General features: G+C 32.2%; 1 protein-coding gene across 1 annotated transcript; it reads right to left on the bottom strand.

Moving 5' to 3' along the window:
- Positions 1 to 1,929: 1,929 nt before the first annotated feature.
- Positions 1,930 to 8,298, bottom strand: Smp_125950 (hypothetical protein; the record flags this gene model as incomplete). Its single annotated transcript, XM_018791201.1, has 3 exons — positions 1,930 to 2,375; positions 7,329 to 7,918; positions 8,273 to 8,298. 3 exons carry the CDS (start codon positions 8,296 to 8,298, stop codon positions 1,930 to 1,932), a joined length of 1,062 nt encoding a protein of 353 aa, XP_018645613.1.
- Positions 8,299 to 21,719: the final 13,421 nt, after the last annotated feature.

The following is a 21,719-nucleotide window of genomic DNA, read 5'->3' as shown; positions in this document are numbered from 1 at the left end:
TATTTATCAATATTTCAGTATGGTTGAAAGGCATAAGTGATATAGTTCAAAATTTATTCCAACGAACCAGTTCAATTCACTTTTTGAAATTCTAACGATCAGTATTACTTCTTAATTTTATTCTACATTCTCCACTCTCCTTTTTCAGTCATGATTTTTGTGTTTAGTCTTTCTTCCCTATTACTACTTCACCGATTTACTTTTTATTCATCCTGTTAATTTTAATCCATAATTTTGACCAATACACATATTCATCAGTTCCTGCGTCAACTGTGACTGAGCATTACACAACCTATACACTAACTTATTAACGCAGACTGTTTGAGAATTAAACTTTATGGAAATTGTTTAGTTTAACTGAAATAATTACGGGATTCGCGGAGTTATTAGCAGCTGCTTACAGTATAAAAACTGACCAGTCAGGTATAAGAATCCGGTCTCAAGGTCATCGCTCATAAATCAAGTAAAGAAGCTGATAATCGATTGAATGATTTAGAATTTCAGTGAAAATTTGATAATAATGTATTTATATGCAAGGGAAATATTTGGAAAGTCATTTATCCAACAGTGGTCAGCAAACAAGGTCATTACTTTATATTTCGACACCACCTATATTGGCATAAGATGTCTGCAGCTGATGAAGTTTTCCACTCATTTGAAATTGACTCAAACAAATAATGCTTTTACTATGAATTAGTTCATAAAGACCGCCGTTAAACTTTGTAGCTGACCTCAGGGATATAAATCAAGTAATAGCAGCGCGATGGTAATAATGTCGTGGGGGCTTGTACTTAGAAATCATGATTAGGACATGATTATCCACATCAATTTTTCTTTTCATTGGCATCGTTTAGACCTCCAATTCTCCTTTAAACATGTCATAAATCAATAAAAAAAAGCTCATTAAATTATTTTTATTATCTTCCTGTTAAAAACTAATAACACTCATCGCATAATTTCTGAGTGATTGAAATTGGATACAAGTTTGTCAAAGTCCTTTTGGGAGTCAGTTACTTTCGTCTCTATTCCTTAATCTGTCCTTAAAAAATGATCAACTTTAAGCTTACCTCAGAATAAAAAAATGACCAATGCAATATACATCTACACATGTGAGTTAGTTAACGCGCGATTGAATAAGCATTAATTACGTTAGTTTACACTTAGAAAAGATAATCATTATCATTAATTTTGTTACAGTCTGTTTGAAATAGATAAATAATGGCTAGCGGTGGAATCCAATATGTCTGTTTCGTTTTATTTGTAACTCATCATCTGAGTGTACTTACTAACCGTTGCGGGTATTCGAAACGATACTCGAAATCAATACATTTCACTTCAAACGCCCGTGTTATCCACGGAACTACTGAATCTAGATAGCGGTTTACTTGTATTGGAATAATATATTTCAGCAAAAACTAACCCAAATTTGGTCCCTGAATGACTCAAATTCTCACTTGTAATGATACAAATATCATACTTATTGAATAAATTATCTTTCAAAACTTTTCATTATTCTAATTAATTTCAAGTTTGAAATCAACTGGTTAATAATTAGATCACTTATAACTAACTCAACTCTTGATTTCATCATTTTCAAATCTGACTAGTGCAAATTTATGTGTGTCACTAAAATAAACTGGCTATAAACAAAGCACATGTATTTTTATTGCTTGCATTAATTGATTTACGAATACAAAAGCTTTTTCCGAATAAATCAACCAAATAAGTTTGTATCGTAATACCTTTTATGTTAAACAGTGAGACTAACTAACTAAATGTGACAGAGAAAAATATTAAAATACTGAACATTCTTGTTATTTTTCTGATCTCTAGTTATATCCAATAAAATATTTGAAATAATTATCGATTGGAAACCCTTCACAACTGAAAATACAAACAATGAGAGATCTAATCTAGTATAGTACTTTTTTATGATCTGTTTATTTGATGCCAGTATGTTATTTTTTGTGTGGAACTAAATGAATTATTTTCTTTTAGTCTGTGTAATTCTCTAATTAAATCAGAATATTGTGATGAAGTTGATTCGTGATTTTTATCATAATTATTATTAATTTTGGTTGAACTTAATACAATTCTTGTTAAACAAAGTATTTGACTCGAAAAACTTGTTTGAATGAATATTTCAAACACAATTTGAATATTTTGGCGATAATTTATCAGGTCATTTATTTCCACATTCAATGTTAAATATTCATCGGATGGTATTTTGATATGATCTAAAGTATAACTATTTTCTATTTCATTGGTTGTTTCAATTTTATAACTTTCCAATTCAGTTATTTTGATTGGTTGACTTGTTACAGATTGCAAATTTATATTGTTTAAACAATAAGTGGCGCGAAAAATAAGTTCTGCTGCAAAATACGAAAGAAGTAATAATCAATGTTGTTAAAACAGATGTTTTCAATGCATTCAGTTCAAAGTTAATTAAATACGGATCATAAATAAATTTAGAATATTGAATATCTTGACCGCGAGTTATAATCTCGACTGAACATGCTATGAGATTTACAGATTTTATATCACCTTTTGTTTCCAACAAGACAAACAAATTTTATGGTCTTATGAAAAACATTTGATGAATGATTCACTATTGTCTACCAAAAACAACTGGAATAAAAACAAACATTTAACTTGATCTAAATAAACCTCAATAAAATTATGAAACGTAATGACTAATCATTCAGCCAAGGAGCTGACTTGCATTTTAAATGAAGATAATGTAATGATTTTAAGTAACTAAATCAGACATCTTTTTTCCTTCCTAACCAATTCTAATAAGATGGGTTGAATGACTGACTGAATAATGGTTAGACGATCTGGAATGAATGAACTACAATTCTGATTTATTATTATCCAGTAAAAAAAGAATAAGATCCTAAATAGAAAAGGAGTTTAAAAACAATGATTTTCCAGTTATTGACACTTCGCTTAGTAAAATGAATTTGAAATCTGATTGAAAGTTGTACTCTGTAGTCAAATTGTTACGGCACTTGACTACCAAACTACATTCAGGCATCATTTGTGAGTTCTCAGTTAAAAAATCTAAACCATTCAAAACAAAGTGGAAAAAGGTTGGGTTATCAGAAACAAAACATTTACGGTTAAAAAACTAAAATCTTTAACCGAAACTCCACCTAATGAAGTTTGACAAATAAAAGTCAATCCATGCCAGACGATTCCTATCATTTCATTTATTACACATTCACAGCTCAAGGTTCCCAAATGAATAAAATTTAGTTTGTACCCTCAGATAAATATATCTAAATCTATCACCTTTATGTTACGTAACCCTCTACATCTTTATCTGAACAGAAAAAAGTACGTAAATCAACATCAATGTGTTTATAAACAGACGGAGACCATCGATTGCGTAATTTGTTAAAACAATAACGATTGTCTAATAATGGGTTAAAAACTGATAGAAATATGACTTTTTCACAAGAATATTTCAAGCCTTTCTATAAAAAGTTTTATGTGGAACAGATACTTTGTGCGATTCACGGATAAGAAATCCAAAGTTTTTTTAATTTCCTCAAGTTATTGTTTCACTATATATATATATATATATATATAGGGAGAGAGAGAGAGAGAGAGAAAGAAAGAAAGAGATTAAAAACACAAACTAGACTCACTTTCATTCATATAGACTCTTAAATTTGTTATCGTTTTGACATACAATTCAAGATTGGATGACCTTTTTGTATAAATTATTGACAATTCAACTATAGATTTTTTTGGTAATTGATAAAATGAAATTTCTGACATTAAACTCTAAATCAAGGCGAAAAATAGAACGGATAAATTACAGGAAACAGTTATTTATTGATGAAACTCATTTATTTTGATCGGTTATTTCAACATTTCATGAAGTCACATTATTTGAAAGATCTCTGAAACTTTGAATTTTCAAGTAGCTATTTCACTTCATTTTGACATTACTGATACATAATTTCAAATAATCTTATTCATTGCCACCTGCGTTATCAAATAGATGGACACAATAGACGAGTTGTGACCTGACTAATAGAATGATGATAGCTATACATTGCTAACGGAAGATTCTGAAATTTTTCAAGAGCTATATTATTGTATACTGGTCCAGCAGCCACATGAAAACTTTTCACAGTATTATCTAACTATCCCATGATTGATGGTTCATGAAATCAATTGTGCAACATGGAGAAGAATCTAAGTCATGGATGATGCACTTAATAATGACACTTTAAAATCCCACAGTTAGGATTCATCAGGTTTAATATGTTTTGAAATACAGAATGATGTCAGATGCCAGTTAGGATTTCATTTTTTAGTTATCATACTCTCGAAGAATTGATTTAATTTCCTCCAAGTTTGTCAGAATGATAAGTAATATATTTATGAATGGCTTTCGGATTAAGGAAAATATAGCTAAATATAGTTTATCCCTAAAATTTCTAATGGTTTAGATCTTCATATGAATATATATCACAAATCAACAGCGAACTTTGTGAAGCATAAAGTAAACATTTTTTTCTAACGACAAAAGAAGTATCATTTAAGGAAGACGACAAGTGTAACAGAAGTGACTATTCCCAGAATATTGTGGGAAACATTCATTTGTACTGTTCTCACTCAAAAGAGTCCATGGTGATATCGTTGAAATTGCGATTTTTTGAACAATGACATGTTATCTTACAATAACTATCATACGAAACGTTGTTCATTATATTTTATATAACACATTCTTGACTACTTAAAAATATTCAGTAGTAATTTTGATATAACAGTTTTTCAAGAATTCTCTTGTTCTTCAGCACATTCAATAAATGGCTTTCAGGTATTTAAAAAATGTAGCTAGCTACTAAACTTGTAACTTTATTATTATGACAAAGTTGAAGGATAAACGACAAAGATCGTCGGGACAAACTACTTCTATACATTTTTCACTAAATTTGACTTTTTAAATGACAAGTACTTTTAAGAGATATGGGTGTATATCTTCACAATACATACCAAATTTTTACTTCTATAAGAAACTGAAACAGTGAAGAGAAGCTAATCATTTACGTAACTGTTCTATTTAAAGGTGAAAATACGGAGAAATGGACTAATATAAACGAAATCACCTTAGTAGTTGTCACGATCATTTTTGCACTAGGTGTCTTAGTGAACCAAAAATTTGAATGAATCTCGTAATTATCAATACACATTTATTCCACAAGTGTTACGTCATCTCACTCTGATGACTTTTTTGTCATGCTGTTAAGAATCGGTCACAAAAAGACTATTAAAACGACCTGACATGACATTTCTGAGATAATTAAACTGTTCCTTTCTGAATGGAGTAGATGCCGATGATGTTATCAAGACAGATAATGAAAACTTCCCAATCAAACCGTCAGACTTGTGGAACACAACACCCCCCGAATAGTTAAACGAATGGAGACATTATGTTTACCTGGCTCTCTAGTATTCTGTTTGGAAATTTGGGCGATAAGGGGACTTATTTGGATTAATAATTCCGTGAGGAATATTTTGGTGGAATTGAAGCGTTCATGTCTCAAACAAAATACAACGTCCATAATTTAATTATTTTTTAAATTAACGTCTTTCATATTTGTATCGACAAAATTAGGTAACTTTTAAAATAGAATAATTTCACGACTTGGGATAACTGTGGTGAATATAACATCAGGGTAGTTACACTCCGCTTTTTCTTCAATTAGACAAACTCTAACCAACGTTTAACCTACTGAAATCATCATTTCATGTTAATACTTCTGAAGAACTGAGTGAATAAACAAAGAATAAGACTATGAATATGATGCTATAAGAAAAGTTGAAAAATTTTGCTGAATCTCTAAAATTTTGATGAACACTTTTGATTAACCATTTTTTATGGTGTCATAAATTCAATCCATCGATAATTCTATAGAATATTCGTAAAACCACCAACTTAGAAAGTCAGTTTAGTCCCTATTTCTTACTTAATGAAGATTTTAGAAGTTATTATCCATATTCAAAATGATAAAAATATAAAGTTACAATTTACAAGCATAAAATCTCAATGCAATGATATTTTTTTCAAAGCTAGTGTAGTTCTACAATTTTGTTTCTATTTTCGGAATAAAACAGTCACTGATTACTTTATAAATTTCTAAACATTATGCCTTTATGGAGTTTGGATTGTTTATGAAATTCTGTTATTTCAGTCTAAAGCTTCATAAACACAGAATAATGCTGAAAATGTATAAATCAAAGAGATGTAATTGTTGTTTCCTTTCCTTTAATCAAAGTGATTTATTCACAAGTTGATTAATTCGATTGAACATAATTGAATAACTAAATCCTGGATTCAGTATTAAACCATAAGCTATGCGATAGTCAAAAATTTTGCTAAACCCCTGAAATCAAACCAGATCAGTAAGTGTCCAAATTTTACTTAGAATTTGTTTGAAAATCAGTTCGGTAAATAACTAGGATATCAACAATTAAACAATTTTGCCTAATTTAATAACCTGACAATCTTTTTGAGCTATGAATTTCCCCATCACATAGCCAACGTTTATTCATATGAGATCATTGGTTGGTGGCCTATGCCTCATAATGGGCAGCAGGCTTAAATAAGCAATGTTACTATACTTAGGAGGGATTAACTTATAAAATACTATTTATTCAAGCATCTTTAGATAGTAGAAAGAACGATAAAGGTTAATATTATTATTTTACTAATAAAAATATCAAACTAATTTTTCGCACTTCCACCCTTTAAACTATGGAGTTTTAGATTAACAAATTTTTCACTTTTGTATTATAATAAAATGGTGACTAGATAATTCAGCCAGTCGCAAGTTATACTCATCGTAGAACCTGACATATATATCCGTCTATCCAACTTACCACGCTACGTTAACGTGGTAATTTACCAGATAAGTAAAACTTGTAACAGTATCAGTAGTAGCAGAAAAGAATGGGAACAAATGATCTAACTCGAGAAGAAAGCTTGAAATCATTGAGCAAAGATGTGTATTATGATGTTTAAATTCAGGATCTAAGGAAAGATAAAGATTGAATAGGTGCTCACAAATGAGACTGATTCTGAATCATGTCAACCGACATCTCCAACTACCGATTATGATAGTAATGTGGACCCTAGCCAGGTAGTTTGCACCTACCAAAACAGCTCACTAATACCGTCAATGTCTTCATGGACCTTGATCATGTTATAGTTTTACTAATCATAGTTTCCTTTCAACCTACTCCTACATCAGCAAACAACATATGCAGGGATAAACAAGTTTTCATACATACATAATGCTCTTTACTAGTTTCTCTGTTAGAGTTCACATTGTTGTTTAGCGAATTTGGTTTTCTTTCAACGATAGATTTATCAAAGGAATCTAATGGTGGATAGAATTCTTGCCAAATATGTATTAATTCTTTTGAATAATTAATTATTTTTTCATGATCTATCCTATAAATTGCTTCACCAATACATAGCATCTCATCTGCAATTTTTCCTGATTGTGATGTGTTTTGACTAGATTGATGACGGTAAAGAGAAGTCAGTCGATTGGATGTTTTACTGAAATCATATGATCCTTCATTGTCATTGTATTCAGTGTTTTGATTATTTGATGCTGAATACAACACTGAAAATAGTAATTCACTGTGTTTTAGTTTATTAAAGGGAATATCAAAAACAAATGACTGGTCAAAGCATGGGTTCGTAAATGTCTGAGATGGTGTTGTTAAATAACTTCTATAGAAATCATCACTTTCAGTATAAAATTCCTTTGTATTTAATGAAAAGTCTGTTCTTTCCCTTAATTGTAAAACAATAATGAATATTGTTTGGATTTGACTTGGAAATAAAGAATTAGCTTTTCCAAGATTACTGACACCAGTCAAATGACTAATTATAACATTTAGTTTTTTTAAAGTGTAAATATATTCAAGACTGAAGTGTATATGACCGATAACATCTGAATATTTTGTAAATCTCATCCATGAATTATTCGAATGAGTCTGATGTTTTGATTGAATAGAAGAAAACATATTTATAAATGGCTGAAATGTTTTTCTCAAATTGAAAAATAATTTTACTTTTGTTGAAAATAATTTTTTTGATGATGTCATTGATTATCTGTACTAACTTAGTTTTTTTTATACTTTTGTGCTACTACCGGATGAAATGTTTATATATGTGTTTAACTTAGATCCAATAAATAGGAAAACCACTTTAGTAATTTGACATACTGATCCTTACTTGGTTGTAATTCCACCGTTATCCATTTTCACTGTTTTTGATCATGTTTACCAAATGAATTTATTTATTGTGATCATTCACATGTGATTACTTGACTTTTTCAAAATGATGAATTTTGTTCAACTTTATGTAAACAGATTTTAATATGGTGGTTCAGAATAATGATAGACTTTTATCAGGACATAGGATTTCATCTCCATACTATTAAATAAGAACACTGACATAACTGTAAGATAGTGAAGTCAAGAGAACGAATTATTAGTTTTTATGTCAAAGACAGAAATTTTATCAGAATGGTTTGACTAAATTTTCAACATAATATAATGATTGTAGTTATTAATTGACTGAATAACCAACACTGGACAATAAATCATATTATTTATTAATTCCGAAAGCTGGATTACACTATGCTCAACACGGACGAATTATACATGAATATTTAAATTCTTACTTGATAAGTATATATTTATAGGAGTACAACAGCTTAGATTTCAGCTCATTATATTCCCATTGAGATATCAAAAAGACAAGTTGACCAAAGAAATATTCCTTTTCAATAAGTTCTTCATCAAGGCTCTACACTAATATGTAGGTTTTATAAGGGAGTGGAAAGTTGATACGAATTAGTTGGTGGTGAGTCAGTTTAGCGAAATAATAGTCACTTAGGTAGATAACGTTTGCAAAATTAAAATTAAGATTTAAACTAAAGTTAATTTTCATAATCAGTTTGCACTTCTTAGGAGTCCCATACTAGGACGAAACATATGTCTTTTGCTTTTAGGTTTTCAGTGATTGTCTAACTTTTATTGATTCGTGATCTCGATAAAATTCATCAATGTCCATAACCTACATACTAAAAAACCGCTACAGTAGAAGAGACTATTCTGTTCAGTTTAAAAATATAGACAGCTTTTAAAACATCCTATATTTAATAACGAATGGTAATTATAAGAGATCAAAACTTAAAGCAAAATATTTTAAAATAATGATAATATTACAATCATTACCATCGTCTTATTGAGCAATATATTTTCAGTACAATATGAAATTCTCAGTGTACAATATTTCAACAAGTACCTCTTAGGCGTCACAAAAATATTTACGTTCATATACGTCAAATACATAAATAACATTTGAAATTATACGAAACAGTACTAGAAAAATAAAAATCTTTACAAAGGGAATAACCTGGATTTTTAAAAGCATATATATTTGGTTAAGTTCAGCTCTTATAATCAGTTTCTTGCGAAATACAAAATTGTAGAGTTTTGTACTTTTCTTTGCATCTGTAAATTCAAATATACTCGAGTCGCATTCTGACATGTGATGTACAAGGAAAGCATTGCAAACAGAGTGGACGGTTGGTATCTGATAAAATAACACTTACCAATAGTTTACAATGTTTCAAATATCTGTGTACAATTATATTTATAATAGCATCAAAAGATTCACTACTCACCTTTCTAAATGCCTTCAGCACACACCGTAACACAATGAAATCATTCCTCAAATGTTCAGATAAAATAGAGGGAGCAGTATGAGATAATAGGTAATCTAGAAGCACTTATTAATCTTAAAAGTGCCGGGTGATACCGAAAACACACAACCCTTTTTTATAATAAGTGGAAAAAGTCTTTCATCGATAGTTACCAAACGTAAGAAGGCCAAGAGAGATCTGAAGTAAAGCTAACACCACGATAAATGACAACTGACATAGTTCTTATCAAAAAATCTTTAATAATAAAAAGTTTATGTGATTGGGTGATTTCCATGACTTATACTGAAGTTAATAGTCTGACATTTAGAGGGATTTAATGTAAAGCCACTAAAAATACTTTCATTGTCAGCCTGTGGAAATTGTTGAATTTTATTAAAACCATGAATCGATCTAAGTTAGACCATCACTGAAAACCTTGGTTTTCTGAGGAGTTCCATACTAGAACGAAACGGTCGTCAAATGCTTTCAGGTTTTCCTTAGCTTTCTAACTTAGATTGGTTCATAATTTCAATGAAATTCAACAGTTCCTACAACCTTTTACTGATAGTTGTCATGTGCGCACCAGTGACTAGCTGGAAAAAGTAATTTCCGGAGTTCTGGTGAGAAGTCATGACCAGTGAAGCAGATCGTTGTCGTGCATGAGGCAGCTATCTAGCGAAGACAATCAAAGATGGTCGCACAATATTGTGTTTTGATTGAAGTTAGACATTACCAAGGTTAAATGCCGGATCAGTAGTCTAGAGGTTAAATATTGGTGTTCGAAACAGGTGTTGGGTTGGATTCCCTGTTGTGGTGTGATGGTGGATGCGCACTTCTGAGTTATTCCATACTAGGACAAAACTGTCATCTAATCCTTACGGACTTTCAGTGGTAGTCTAACTTAGACCCGTTCATGATTTTACTAAAAACAGAATATAGTTCAATATATGCTAAAAATTTATTTCAAAGGAATTAAAAGAGAAAGAAACTTGCATACATACAATAAAATAATCTGCATACTCGAAGTATTTTTAACAGAAGATAGATGATCATTCAAGAAAATCAGGAAAAGGAAAAGAAAAATAACAACTCACTGAGGTACAACAACTCCGATTTTTATATAAGCAAATCGTTTTGTACTCAAGATACTGTTCTCTTACACCCATTTAGCTATCAGGCTCTTGTTATTAACACTAGTAAACTTGTTTCAAAGCCTTAAAATCACTAAATAAATATTTATGTTAGCTTACTGATTCCATGTAATTATTTGCCACATTCTTATGAAATCTAGTCATAATAAAAACGAATCACAATTTATACCATTACTTTTTATGGTTCAAATTTCTACAGAGCAGCTACAAGTATTACTGTTACAAAGGGAGTGAGAATACATCCTTACCAAGATTAAGAACTTTTTAAATGAAAGCCGAAAACTCAAAAAAATTTCTGAAAGCTGAATGATGAACATCATTTTGTATCGTAAACATTAGAGGATTTTGGCATGAAATAACTTCACCATATTTTATAATTTGACAACACGATCAGTGTGATATGTACATATTTAAAATATAAAATATTGAATGCGATGAACCAAACGTTTCGGTCAGTTATCTACTTGAGAGTATTATTCAAACATTCGGGGCTAAGAAACATTTCCTATTACTCTTTCCATTGCGAAAATCATATAGAAATCCTAAACCTCTTTGGTAACGTAAGTTTTATCTGACAATATCATATCATGACTAATTTCGTTATATAACACCGAACGTAATTTTATCCAAGTACACTGTGTAACTTTTTATCATATTTAAAAATAAACAAATGAGCAGTTTGTACCCGAAATTATTATTGATTTATTCAGTCGAATAAAACACAAATGTATGATATTGTAGTGTGGTCTACTTATATCCATATAAGTAGTATATGGCGATGGTCAGACATAGAATGTATTTTGGCAGAAGACCGATAAGGAAAGAACTGAAATGAAGCGCAACTGGTGGGAAAATGCATGAACAATGGAATTAGAGAAGATGAACTGATATTTACAGAAGGAACAGTGAAGATTGAGACAATTGGTTGTTAATTTGCAAATTAACTGTTTGCTGTATTGTTATCAGAATTTAGTGAGATAGTCTGTAATTTGTGCATGGAGCTAAGAATTTCGTAACAGATTAAACTTTAGTATTCTAAGAAATTTTATTCAGTAACATAATCTGAAGTACTTCAAGCTAATTTATCAAGTGAAGATTGACCTTATTAGATACATATAAAAAACGATCCTTGAAGAAAGAATTGATTGAATTGTACATCAGGTGTTTGAGTCATGAGCTTATTATAAAAACTTTAAAAATAAGAGATTCCAACCAAAAACAGTGTAAAGTACTTTCGAACAACAGAGTTCCCAGACAAATTTTTAAAAGAAGACGAGGACATTTGATACCTGTCTGATATTTTAAAATATTTGGCTAATATTTAGCTCATTTTTATAAACAATCATAACCATAAAATAGCTTGTTTTATTTTAGTAGGACAGATCTTTTTAAGTTCAAGATCTATACAACTAGTCTACGTAAAATGTTGACTTACTTTAAAGTGTTTCTGGCCCTCCGTACTTCATCTATAATTTTGATGATCAGTTCAAGTGAATAACATAGATTACTTTAAGTCAGTAATGTTTGTTTTTCCCCAAAAACATAGAATTTAGTTTTTTCCCTGACTTTTATAACTACAAGTTTCGCAATCTATGGACATCTACATAGATACAAAGACATATATCTTCATATTCAATCTAACGTTACTGAAGTAGTGTTCAAATAAATATCTTATTGATACGTATTTTCTACTCCCTTAAAGTTAAAGTCTTCAGATCAAGTTAGAAATGCTACATTACATTATGATTAGTCGAATTCACACTTTAGTTTCCTTTCCTCTTAGTTTATATCTCAAATGAAAATAGACCTCATCGGGCGAATAGAAGGATATGTAAACTCATTGGTTTGAAGCTAAAAGTAGTAATTATTCAAAAATGGCCAATAGGCTTTAAAATAATTTGTATTGAAAAGATAGACAAATGAAAATTTATGAACACGAAGTTCCGAAGCTTAGTTTGTATTGAAGTCCAAATATTTTCATCTCAGTTTCTCTTTTATTTATCAACTGGAAGTAATTTTAATAGGTATCATAATTTACTCACCATGTTTACAAAGAATAGTTGGAATGTGGTTAGCAGTGAAAACCTGAACGCTTGTCTCGTCCTATTTAGGACTTGTTAGCTGAATATACCTGCATAATAGCACTTTTATATACGACTCTAAAACTATACCAGACCTTTTCAATGGTATTTTTGCGAATAGTAAAGAATTCCTGAATGGAAATGTTTCAAGAGTCATGTTAGTGACTAGTAACTCAATAAAATCTATCTCCTTCACATGCTTGAATATTAGTAAGGTTATAAATACCCTGAAAGTTTTGAGAGGTCATGGAGCAGACGGGATTTTATCCTTTCTCCACAAGTATGGTTGTCCAGATATTCCACTTCTTCTTCTAAAGCTGCTAACTCCCTCTCTATGGAATCAGGTTCTCATCCTTCCTGTTGGAAAACCGCGCACATCATACCACGTTACAAATCTGGAAATAAGACTGACATGAACAATTATCGGCCCATAAATATTACTTCAGTTATCTCTAGGATTATGGAAAAAATTATTAGTGACGAACTGTCCAACTATTTACTCACTGAAAAATTCATCAATGATACGCAACATGGATTTCTTAAAAACCGATCTTGTATGACATGTCACTTTGACTTCTTTAATTTAGTCTTTTCTCAGCCCAACCAAGGATATCTAGTATTAGCGCTATACTTGGACATTTCCAAAGCCTTAAACATGGTTAACCGCCAAATTTTATAGATAGACTCGCACCTTACGGGGTCAAAACCCCACTGTTTGCTTGATTTTATGTGGTGTAATACGAGGTAGTGTTTTGGGCCTTTTGCTCCTTTTAGTTTTTATCAATGATATTTGTGAATGTTTTCGTTTGGGTAAGCCCCTTTGTATGCAGTAGTGTATTCATCTTCTCCTCATGAGCTGAACAATATTCAAAATTGCATCAGCATGGAGCTTAACAAGGTAACACAGTGGTGCTCAAAATGGCATCTGGAGCTTAATACAGCTAAATGTGGATGGATATACTTCGGTGATACATCATTTAACTTAGATTTTACCAAAAATGGTGAAGTATTATCTAGGTTACATACAGTAGTAGACTTTGGACATAGGTTCTCCTTCGACTTGTCGTTTACGGAACAGATATTGAAACAGACTTCCAATTCTCAACGTCTTATAGGTTACATAACTCGAAACCTTTTTAACAATGAATCAAGTATTTTAATGTACAAAGTTTGTGTTCGACCACTCCTTGAATACTGCGCGTTTATTCTTAGTAGTGCGCGCATAAAGGATAAATTAAGGCTGGAATCAGTACAGAGACGATTTACACTACGTATTCTTGGAACTGATTGTACCTTAACTTATAATTCTAGGTGTAATAAACTTGGGCTCGACCGTTTATGGAAGAGAAGACTCAAACTAAATCTTATCTTCTTCAAAATATTTGACAAACTATACTTTTCATCCAACCAAGCGATTCAATATGCAGAAACTTCACATTACGACATTCGTAACTGCTTGTCACTAGCGAAACAAACATATTCTAAATCATCTCTCTATATGAATTACCTTACCTGTAAATTTTCTTGACTCTGGGATAATCTACCACAATCTATCCGTAAGACAAAATCACTCCCATTCTTTGTACACTGCATTGATGCATACTGCTCCTCTGAAAATGCACTAAATGTTCTAGCACCTGTAAGTGTATCTTACTCCACAAGTGAGATTATAGGAACTTTAAATGTTTAACCACTCTTGTTACCGAATTCACTAAGTAAAATCACCCACCTGCTGTCACTTCACATTAACATTGTCCCTAGCAACCTTAAGTTATTTGAATAATATCTAACATGAACAGTATATCACTGAGTCATATAACACATGCATTATGGTAGGCCTTACTTGCTTACGCCTGTTACTCCCAATGGAGCATAGGCCGCCTACCAGAATTCTCAAACCCACTCTGTCCTGAACCTTCCTTTCTAGTTCTGTCTAATTTTCGTTCACTCTTCTCATATCTGTCTCCATTTCTCGAAGTTATGTGTCCTTTGGTCTTCCTCTTTTCTTCTGGCCTTCAGGATTTCATGTGAGGGCTTACCTTGTGACACAGTTGACTGCTTTCCTCAATGTTTGTCCAATCCACTTCCAGCGCTTCTTCCTGATGTCTTCCTCCACTGAAATCTGGTTTGTTCTCTCCCACAGTAGAATGTTGCCGATAGTGTCTGGCCAACGGATCCGAAATATCTTGCGTAGACAACTGTTGATAAACACTTGTATCTTCTGGATCATGGCTTTCGTAGTTCTCCACGTCTCTGTCTTGATATTTGTATTGAAAATTCTGATCTCGGTGTTGGTTGACAATTGTTTTGAGTTCCAGATGTTCTTCAGTTGTAAATATGCTGCTCTTGCTTTGCGGATCCGCATCACATCCACTGTATTCATCGATGATGCTGCCCAGATATGTCAAGGTTTTCACATCCTCCAAAGCTTCTCCATCAAGTGTGATTCGATTGGTGTATGTTGTGTTGTATCAGAGAATCTTGCTTTTCCCTTTGTGTATATTGAGACCTACTGCTGCTGAAGCTGCTGCTACACTGGTCTTCTTCTCCTGCACTTATTGTTGCGTGTGTGATAGAAAAGCCAGTTCATCTGCGAAGTCCAAATCGTCCAGCTGCATCCTAGTTGTCCATTGTATCCCTTATAGTAGACCTGACTGACTGTTTTCATTTTACTTTACTTTCTCCAGTTGTAGAATATTAAAATTAATTCGTTCTGGCACAGAAAATGACCTTAAATGCACCGTTCAACAAGATACCAACAGTTTGTCTACTTATAAAGAATTAAAAGTTCCCCGCTGATGCATTGCACTGCTGTAATACATGTCATAAATATACTACCGAAACAATTTTAGAACTAGTAAACTTAAAACAATCTTATAGCACATGTTTGTTCTCTACATTAATTCTTACTATTTATATCAAGCAGAACATGCCTGTAAAGTGGAGTGAATTCTGTATTTATTATTTTCAGAATATATTATTACTATTATTATCCCAGAGTTAACGTCTACTCCGGGACTCCAACCCAGTCCCTTACGCCTCAAACGCCGTGTTATCCATTTAGCTACTGATCTAGATAGTTTGTTCGTACGTTGAAGTTACCAACTTTGCTTCGCGTTCGTAGTTTCGGGATCGAACGAAGCGAAAACGAGGCGCATTGGAGATGGCGGGGAAGCCAACTCGCAATGAGCAAACATTACTCAGGATTTATAATCAGACAAAAGTGAATGACAGACATATGATGAATAAGATACGAAGGTTACACATATACGCTCATATAAAAATATAGTCAAGGTTAATAAGCGAATAATTAACAAGATCAAAATATGACTCAATATGAACAGGCGAATTGGCTTGGCCAGTAGGTAGAATAAAGTATATGGGCTTAACATAACATCCGATACTACAAGTTACTTACTTGAGCAATGGGTATGAATTTTAGTACAATTGGTAATAGTTGGAATTATCACTAACTATGGTCTACATTAAAAAATCAAACTGTGTAAAGTAAATGACTTTTACTTGTGAAATGATGAAATCACTCTTAAAGTTAACAAATTGAGAAAAAAATAGATCAAGGATCTAAACACAAGTCCTTTTTTCCATAAGTGAATAAGTTAAAATGAAAAGGACATTAGTTGCAGAATAGGATGAGCTTTTCCCAAATTTTGTTGATTCCTCTTCACCTACTTGTGCACATAAATAAGTTTTATTTCGTTTTAATTATGCTTGAGTTGACAGTTAGAATATTTTTAGATAATTTCTATTAAGTGAAGCAATGGGAATCTGAGAGGTCTATATAGAAAGGACATGTTGGCTAAACTCACTAGATTGTCACTATAAGAAATCGGATAATGAAATTGAGAGGAAAGGTCAAAATTCTGTGGTTGCCAAGGTGGATGAACGTTAGTCACTGATTCTTTTTGTCTATAAAGGTCCGGTTTAAACATTTCAACTTCTATGACTTCTACAAAGTTTAATAATATAGAACCGGATTATTTGCTTATCATTCTGACTCCATTCATTTCATTCACTTTCAATCCTGTCCCAACTGGATGTCGTGCTGTAGAAACATGAGAATATATTATCTTTGACTCATAAGTTCTTTCAAATATGCTCAACAAAACGTGTAAACTTTCATCCTTTTGCCGTTCTAACTTGAATACTTTTCAATTACATGTAAACTGGAGGTAATATATGACAAGTATTTGTATACCTTCATTTGTGTTATTGAATATCCATTGTATACAATAGAAATAATTATTCAATAGGGAATATACTCGTCAACAATCCCTTTAGTATTTGACTGACTTTATTTATGAATAAATCATCTTTAAATATCAAAAGGATAAAAATATGTTTTTTTTGGTTCTTAAATCTCCATTCTGCTAAGCCGTTCAGCTCTTTATTTCCCTATAAATGCCTGAAATTACTCATTTTTATCGAAAACAGTTATTTATTATCACATACTTCCCTTCCAGCTTTGTTAGTGAGCATAGCTTTCTGGCTCTGTAGTGGGATGTTTTTACCGACCCATATTTACAACTTACAAGGCAACATCTATTAAAGTTTAGGTTTTACCTACTGTAGGCTTCTTCCCTTTGATATGTTCCATCATTTCTTCAAGTGATATTCAGATCTAGGAAATGAAACGTATTCTTTATTCCATGTCCTATTGCGAATTTAATATTGAAATTGACTTCAATAAAAGTCCCATGTATTACATTTGAATGATTTAGATCGTTGCACAAGACGATGCACTTTTACTTTCTGAATCTCTTAGATTTTTACTATTTTACGTAACGAAAATTACCTAAAAATATTCTAGAACTGTCAGTCCAAGAATATATAAAAGCCTGTTAGAAATGTAATTCTTAAATATATACACGTTTACTTTCAAGACATCATATTCTTTCTTTATTGTTGGAGAACTCAGTTTTTCCAAAATTAAAATTATGTTTTTTAAATATTTAAAAATAGTTGAACTTATTAATTAGTATGTTTAGTTGAAAAGAAAGCATCGAAATACCTTATGCATTCATTGGACTCTACAATCCATAACGTTATCTCTTTATTTAGATTTGTGAAAAAAAAACTACTTTATGAGCTAATAACGGAATTTCTTAACTTTTTAGCAAAAATGATGGTCCTAATATATGTTTTCAGATTAAATTAGTTTATCTAATGCATTTTAACATGTATGACACTACCAAATATTTGTCCAACATTTTCTCATTTAAAGTTTTTCTTTAAGTTCTTAAATACTACTGATGAGTCGCATTAACACTTTAAAATAAGTGTTCATTATCTTCACCCTCTTCTCCTTATTTTATGATTTCATTTCCAACATATGAAATATTAATCCATCCTAACTATTAGGTCAAATATGTTGGTTCTTCTCCTTGTTTATCATGACGTTTCGAGCCAGACTTCATTTATTATGGTAAGTAATAAAGCTTACTTAAAATCATGTAAATTTAGTTCATTCATAGTTGACGAGAAGCTCCAGAAATCTTCTTGAATAGAATGTGGAGCATGTTTGCAATTACTTCTATGTCTGAATTTGGTGCTTCAGCTGGTATATATTGTCAGGTTCTGCCGCTTTCCTACTGTTGATTTGCCTGATGGCCATCCTGATTTATTCGATCGTTGGTGTATTGACATCTATGGGACGTTCTGCGTGTGCTGCTTCTGTGTCCGGTGGATTCAGTGGAGCTGGCCTATTTAAGAGTTCCTCAAAGTGTTCTACCCATCTGTTCCTCTGTTCTTGAATCTCAGTGATTGGCCTACCTCCTTTGTCCCTAACTGGTCTCTCTGGCTTGCTATATTTCCCTAGTTGTTTCTTCGTTGTGTCATAGTTGTTTCCTAATCCCTACTCTAACAGTTTTTCTGTTGTCGCTGCTAGGTTTTCCACAGATTTCTGTTTATCAGCCATAATAATCCTCTTCACTAGCTTGTTTGCTTCCGTGTGTTTGCCCTATGAGTTGGCCCTCTCTATTCACGTTTGGCTGCTTTTGATTTCCATCTTATTTTCTCTCTATATTGAATCTTACCCAGGGTATTTATGGGGATTCTTTTTTTGTGCTGATACTTCTTGAGGCCTTGTACCTCTTGATACGTTAAAGTTGGTGCTTCTTTGATCCCTTTTCAGTTGTCCTCCATAGTAGTTTCTTCTTCTTTGGCTAGATCTTGTAAGACTTGTAACCTGTTTCTGAGAGCTATCTTGAATGCGCTCAATTCGTTAGTATCTCGAAGGAAGTTTGTATTGAACCTTTGTAATACTATTTTTCCAGTTATCCTGTCCTTCTTTAGCATCCGTCTAATCTTGGCCACCACCAGGTGGTGACCTGAAGCTGTGTCAGTGGTTCTCTTTTTTCCTAAATCTCCTATGGACCTTCGGAACATTTTATTGATGCAAATATGATCGGTCTGATTCTCTCTAGTGGAACGTGTGTAGCGTTGTGCATGCGTTTGTTGGGAGAAATTGTGCCACCTATAACCATTTTGTTGAAACCAAATAGATTTTTAAATATTCTACCATTTTCATTCCTTTCATCTAGTCTCAGCGTTTTGGTCTCTCATCAGGATGGTCAGGTCATCTCCTGAGCATTTCCCTAAGATTGACTCCAGCCTCTCATTAAAACTGATCTTAATCCCCTCCCCTTTCATCTTGTTAGCGTCACTTTCGTAAAGTTGCTTTTACGGGATTGAGTTGTTAATTTCATCCCAAACCCTCCTCCTTTATCCGGAGTTGAGACCGGCAATAGCCCCAGAGGGACCTCAGATGAAGTTATATATATTCAGTATTCTATACTTTATGACTGAATTGAATATCTTTGTCAGAGAGTTATAGCGATACTGACCTTCTATGCATTTGTACAGCAACTAATTAATCTACAAAATACAAGCGAAAATATCTGTGCAGACGATGAGTTCTGTGACGTTTTAACCGAATGTCTAGGATTTCAACATTTATTATGAAATTAATGTGTCTGCGCATTGAACTCAGAGGAGTTTCATGTATCTTCCTATCAGTTGTGTGTAGAAACATTGAATAACACTTTTAAAAAATCTGCAGTTATGAAGTGTATTTAAACTAAAATAGAAAATCTAGATAGGAGTGTCCACTGTCTTGTTTCATTTTTATGTTTAACGAGATACTTAAGAGTTCTGATGAGTTTCGGACCAACATGGAACAGCTTTTACTGTCCCTTGGCCGTCAAACACCCTACCATTAATGTAAATTCACGATATAAACTAACCTTAGTGGTTGATTTTAAAGACTTTTAATTCTGTTCATTTGACATGTAATTGTCAGCTTTTGGTAAATCATTGAACACCCTGATTGTGCTAAAGCAATCGTCTTGTGGTGTATGCTACTTATGTCCCGGGTGCTGGGTGGACATCGGATTATGGTGGCCCGGCAGGTCGACTGAGTTACGAATGTCGGCGCGCCGCAGACTCATAATTTTGATGGGTAACGTAGCACAGACTTCAGTAAAGAAGAAAGTGACATAGCAAGCAGAACAACAGCAAAAGCCGACTGTTTAAAGTGGGGACGAGTGTGGTGTACACTACCTATGTTGACATAAGTAATATATAACACCAGTCAGAAGTGGAGTGCTTGGTAGCAGAAGGTTTGGAAGAAAGAATCGAAGGGAACGGGAGCAGATAGTGATTGTTGTAACAATGAAGGAACGATAAAGTTTGGGACGATTAATAGACATTTTGAAAATGAAAGTCTGAACGTATGGTTTTACATTTTATCAAAGAACTCTGCAATCTTATATTCAAACGAATTTGGTCTTTTCCACCTGTGTTTTCGTTCGCTACAGTCTCGCCTATGTTAATCGTAAGTTGATTATTAGGGAATGAATTCTTTGTTCTCATTATTCAATGGATAAAATACCTGTCAGTTTAATGATAACAAGTATTTCGAAGAAATATTCACTAATTTTTATGATTTTTGTAATCTAGGTGTTACAATTACAAAGGTTTGATGTTATCTGATATAGATAAAAGAATTAATCTAATATTTTTAGATTTCTTATTAAGGAGAATATATCTTCCATCCAATCACAACAAGTTGGTTGACAGGGGAAATCAAAAACGTGGGGGTGATAATAACAAGTGAGTAATTAAATGAGCATAATAATAATTCTCATATTTCCTATCTGTAAGTTGCTATCATTCGAATAATAATGATGATAGTAAGAGTAATGCTAAGCTTAGATTTCATTGAATACATTATAATCTACTTCTGAAGAAGAGAAGGTTACAAACGTTGAGTTATAGTAGCTACCATTTGATCATATAAACTTCCATCAAGATATCATTGAATAATATTGGTTCACAAGCATAAATCAGTGTGTACATCAAAAACATTGAGTATAAAATTTCTTGTTAAAAATTCACAGTAATTTTAGTCGCAACGTTTTAACATATGACACTATAATGTAATCTAAGTTTTAGGCCATTTAAAAGCTGTTAAAGTTTGAGAACTAAATGGTATTTTACTCAATGATTTATAATCATGATCCCTTTATCAATCGAGCAGTTAAAATAATTCGTATTTGATTACTGAAATTATAAGGAGAATATAAGCGCGTACTTGTTCAATAGATTTACTCTACAAGAGTATTTATTACAGTTGATACTGAAAAATACTGAACAACTGACTTACCTAGTAATACCTACAGAATATCTTATGTATTTTAATAGAAAATATATACAATATG

Source organism: Schistosoma mansoni (genome assembly GCF_000237925.1).
Source record: "Schistosoma mansoni, WGS project CABG00000000 data, chromosome 3 unplaced supercontig 0192, strain Puerto Rico, whole genome shotgun sequence".
NCBI classification, from domain to species: Eukaryota; Metazoa; Platyhelminthes; class Trematoda; order Strigeidida; family Schistosomatidae; genus Schistosoma; species Schistosoma mansoni.
Note: the sequence above shows the minus strand (reverse complement) of the source record. Positions and strands in the feature narration are given on the sequence as shown.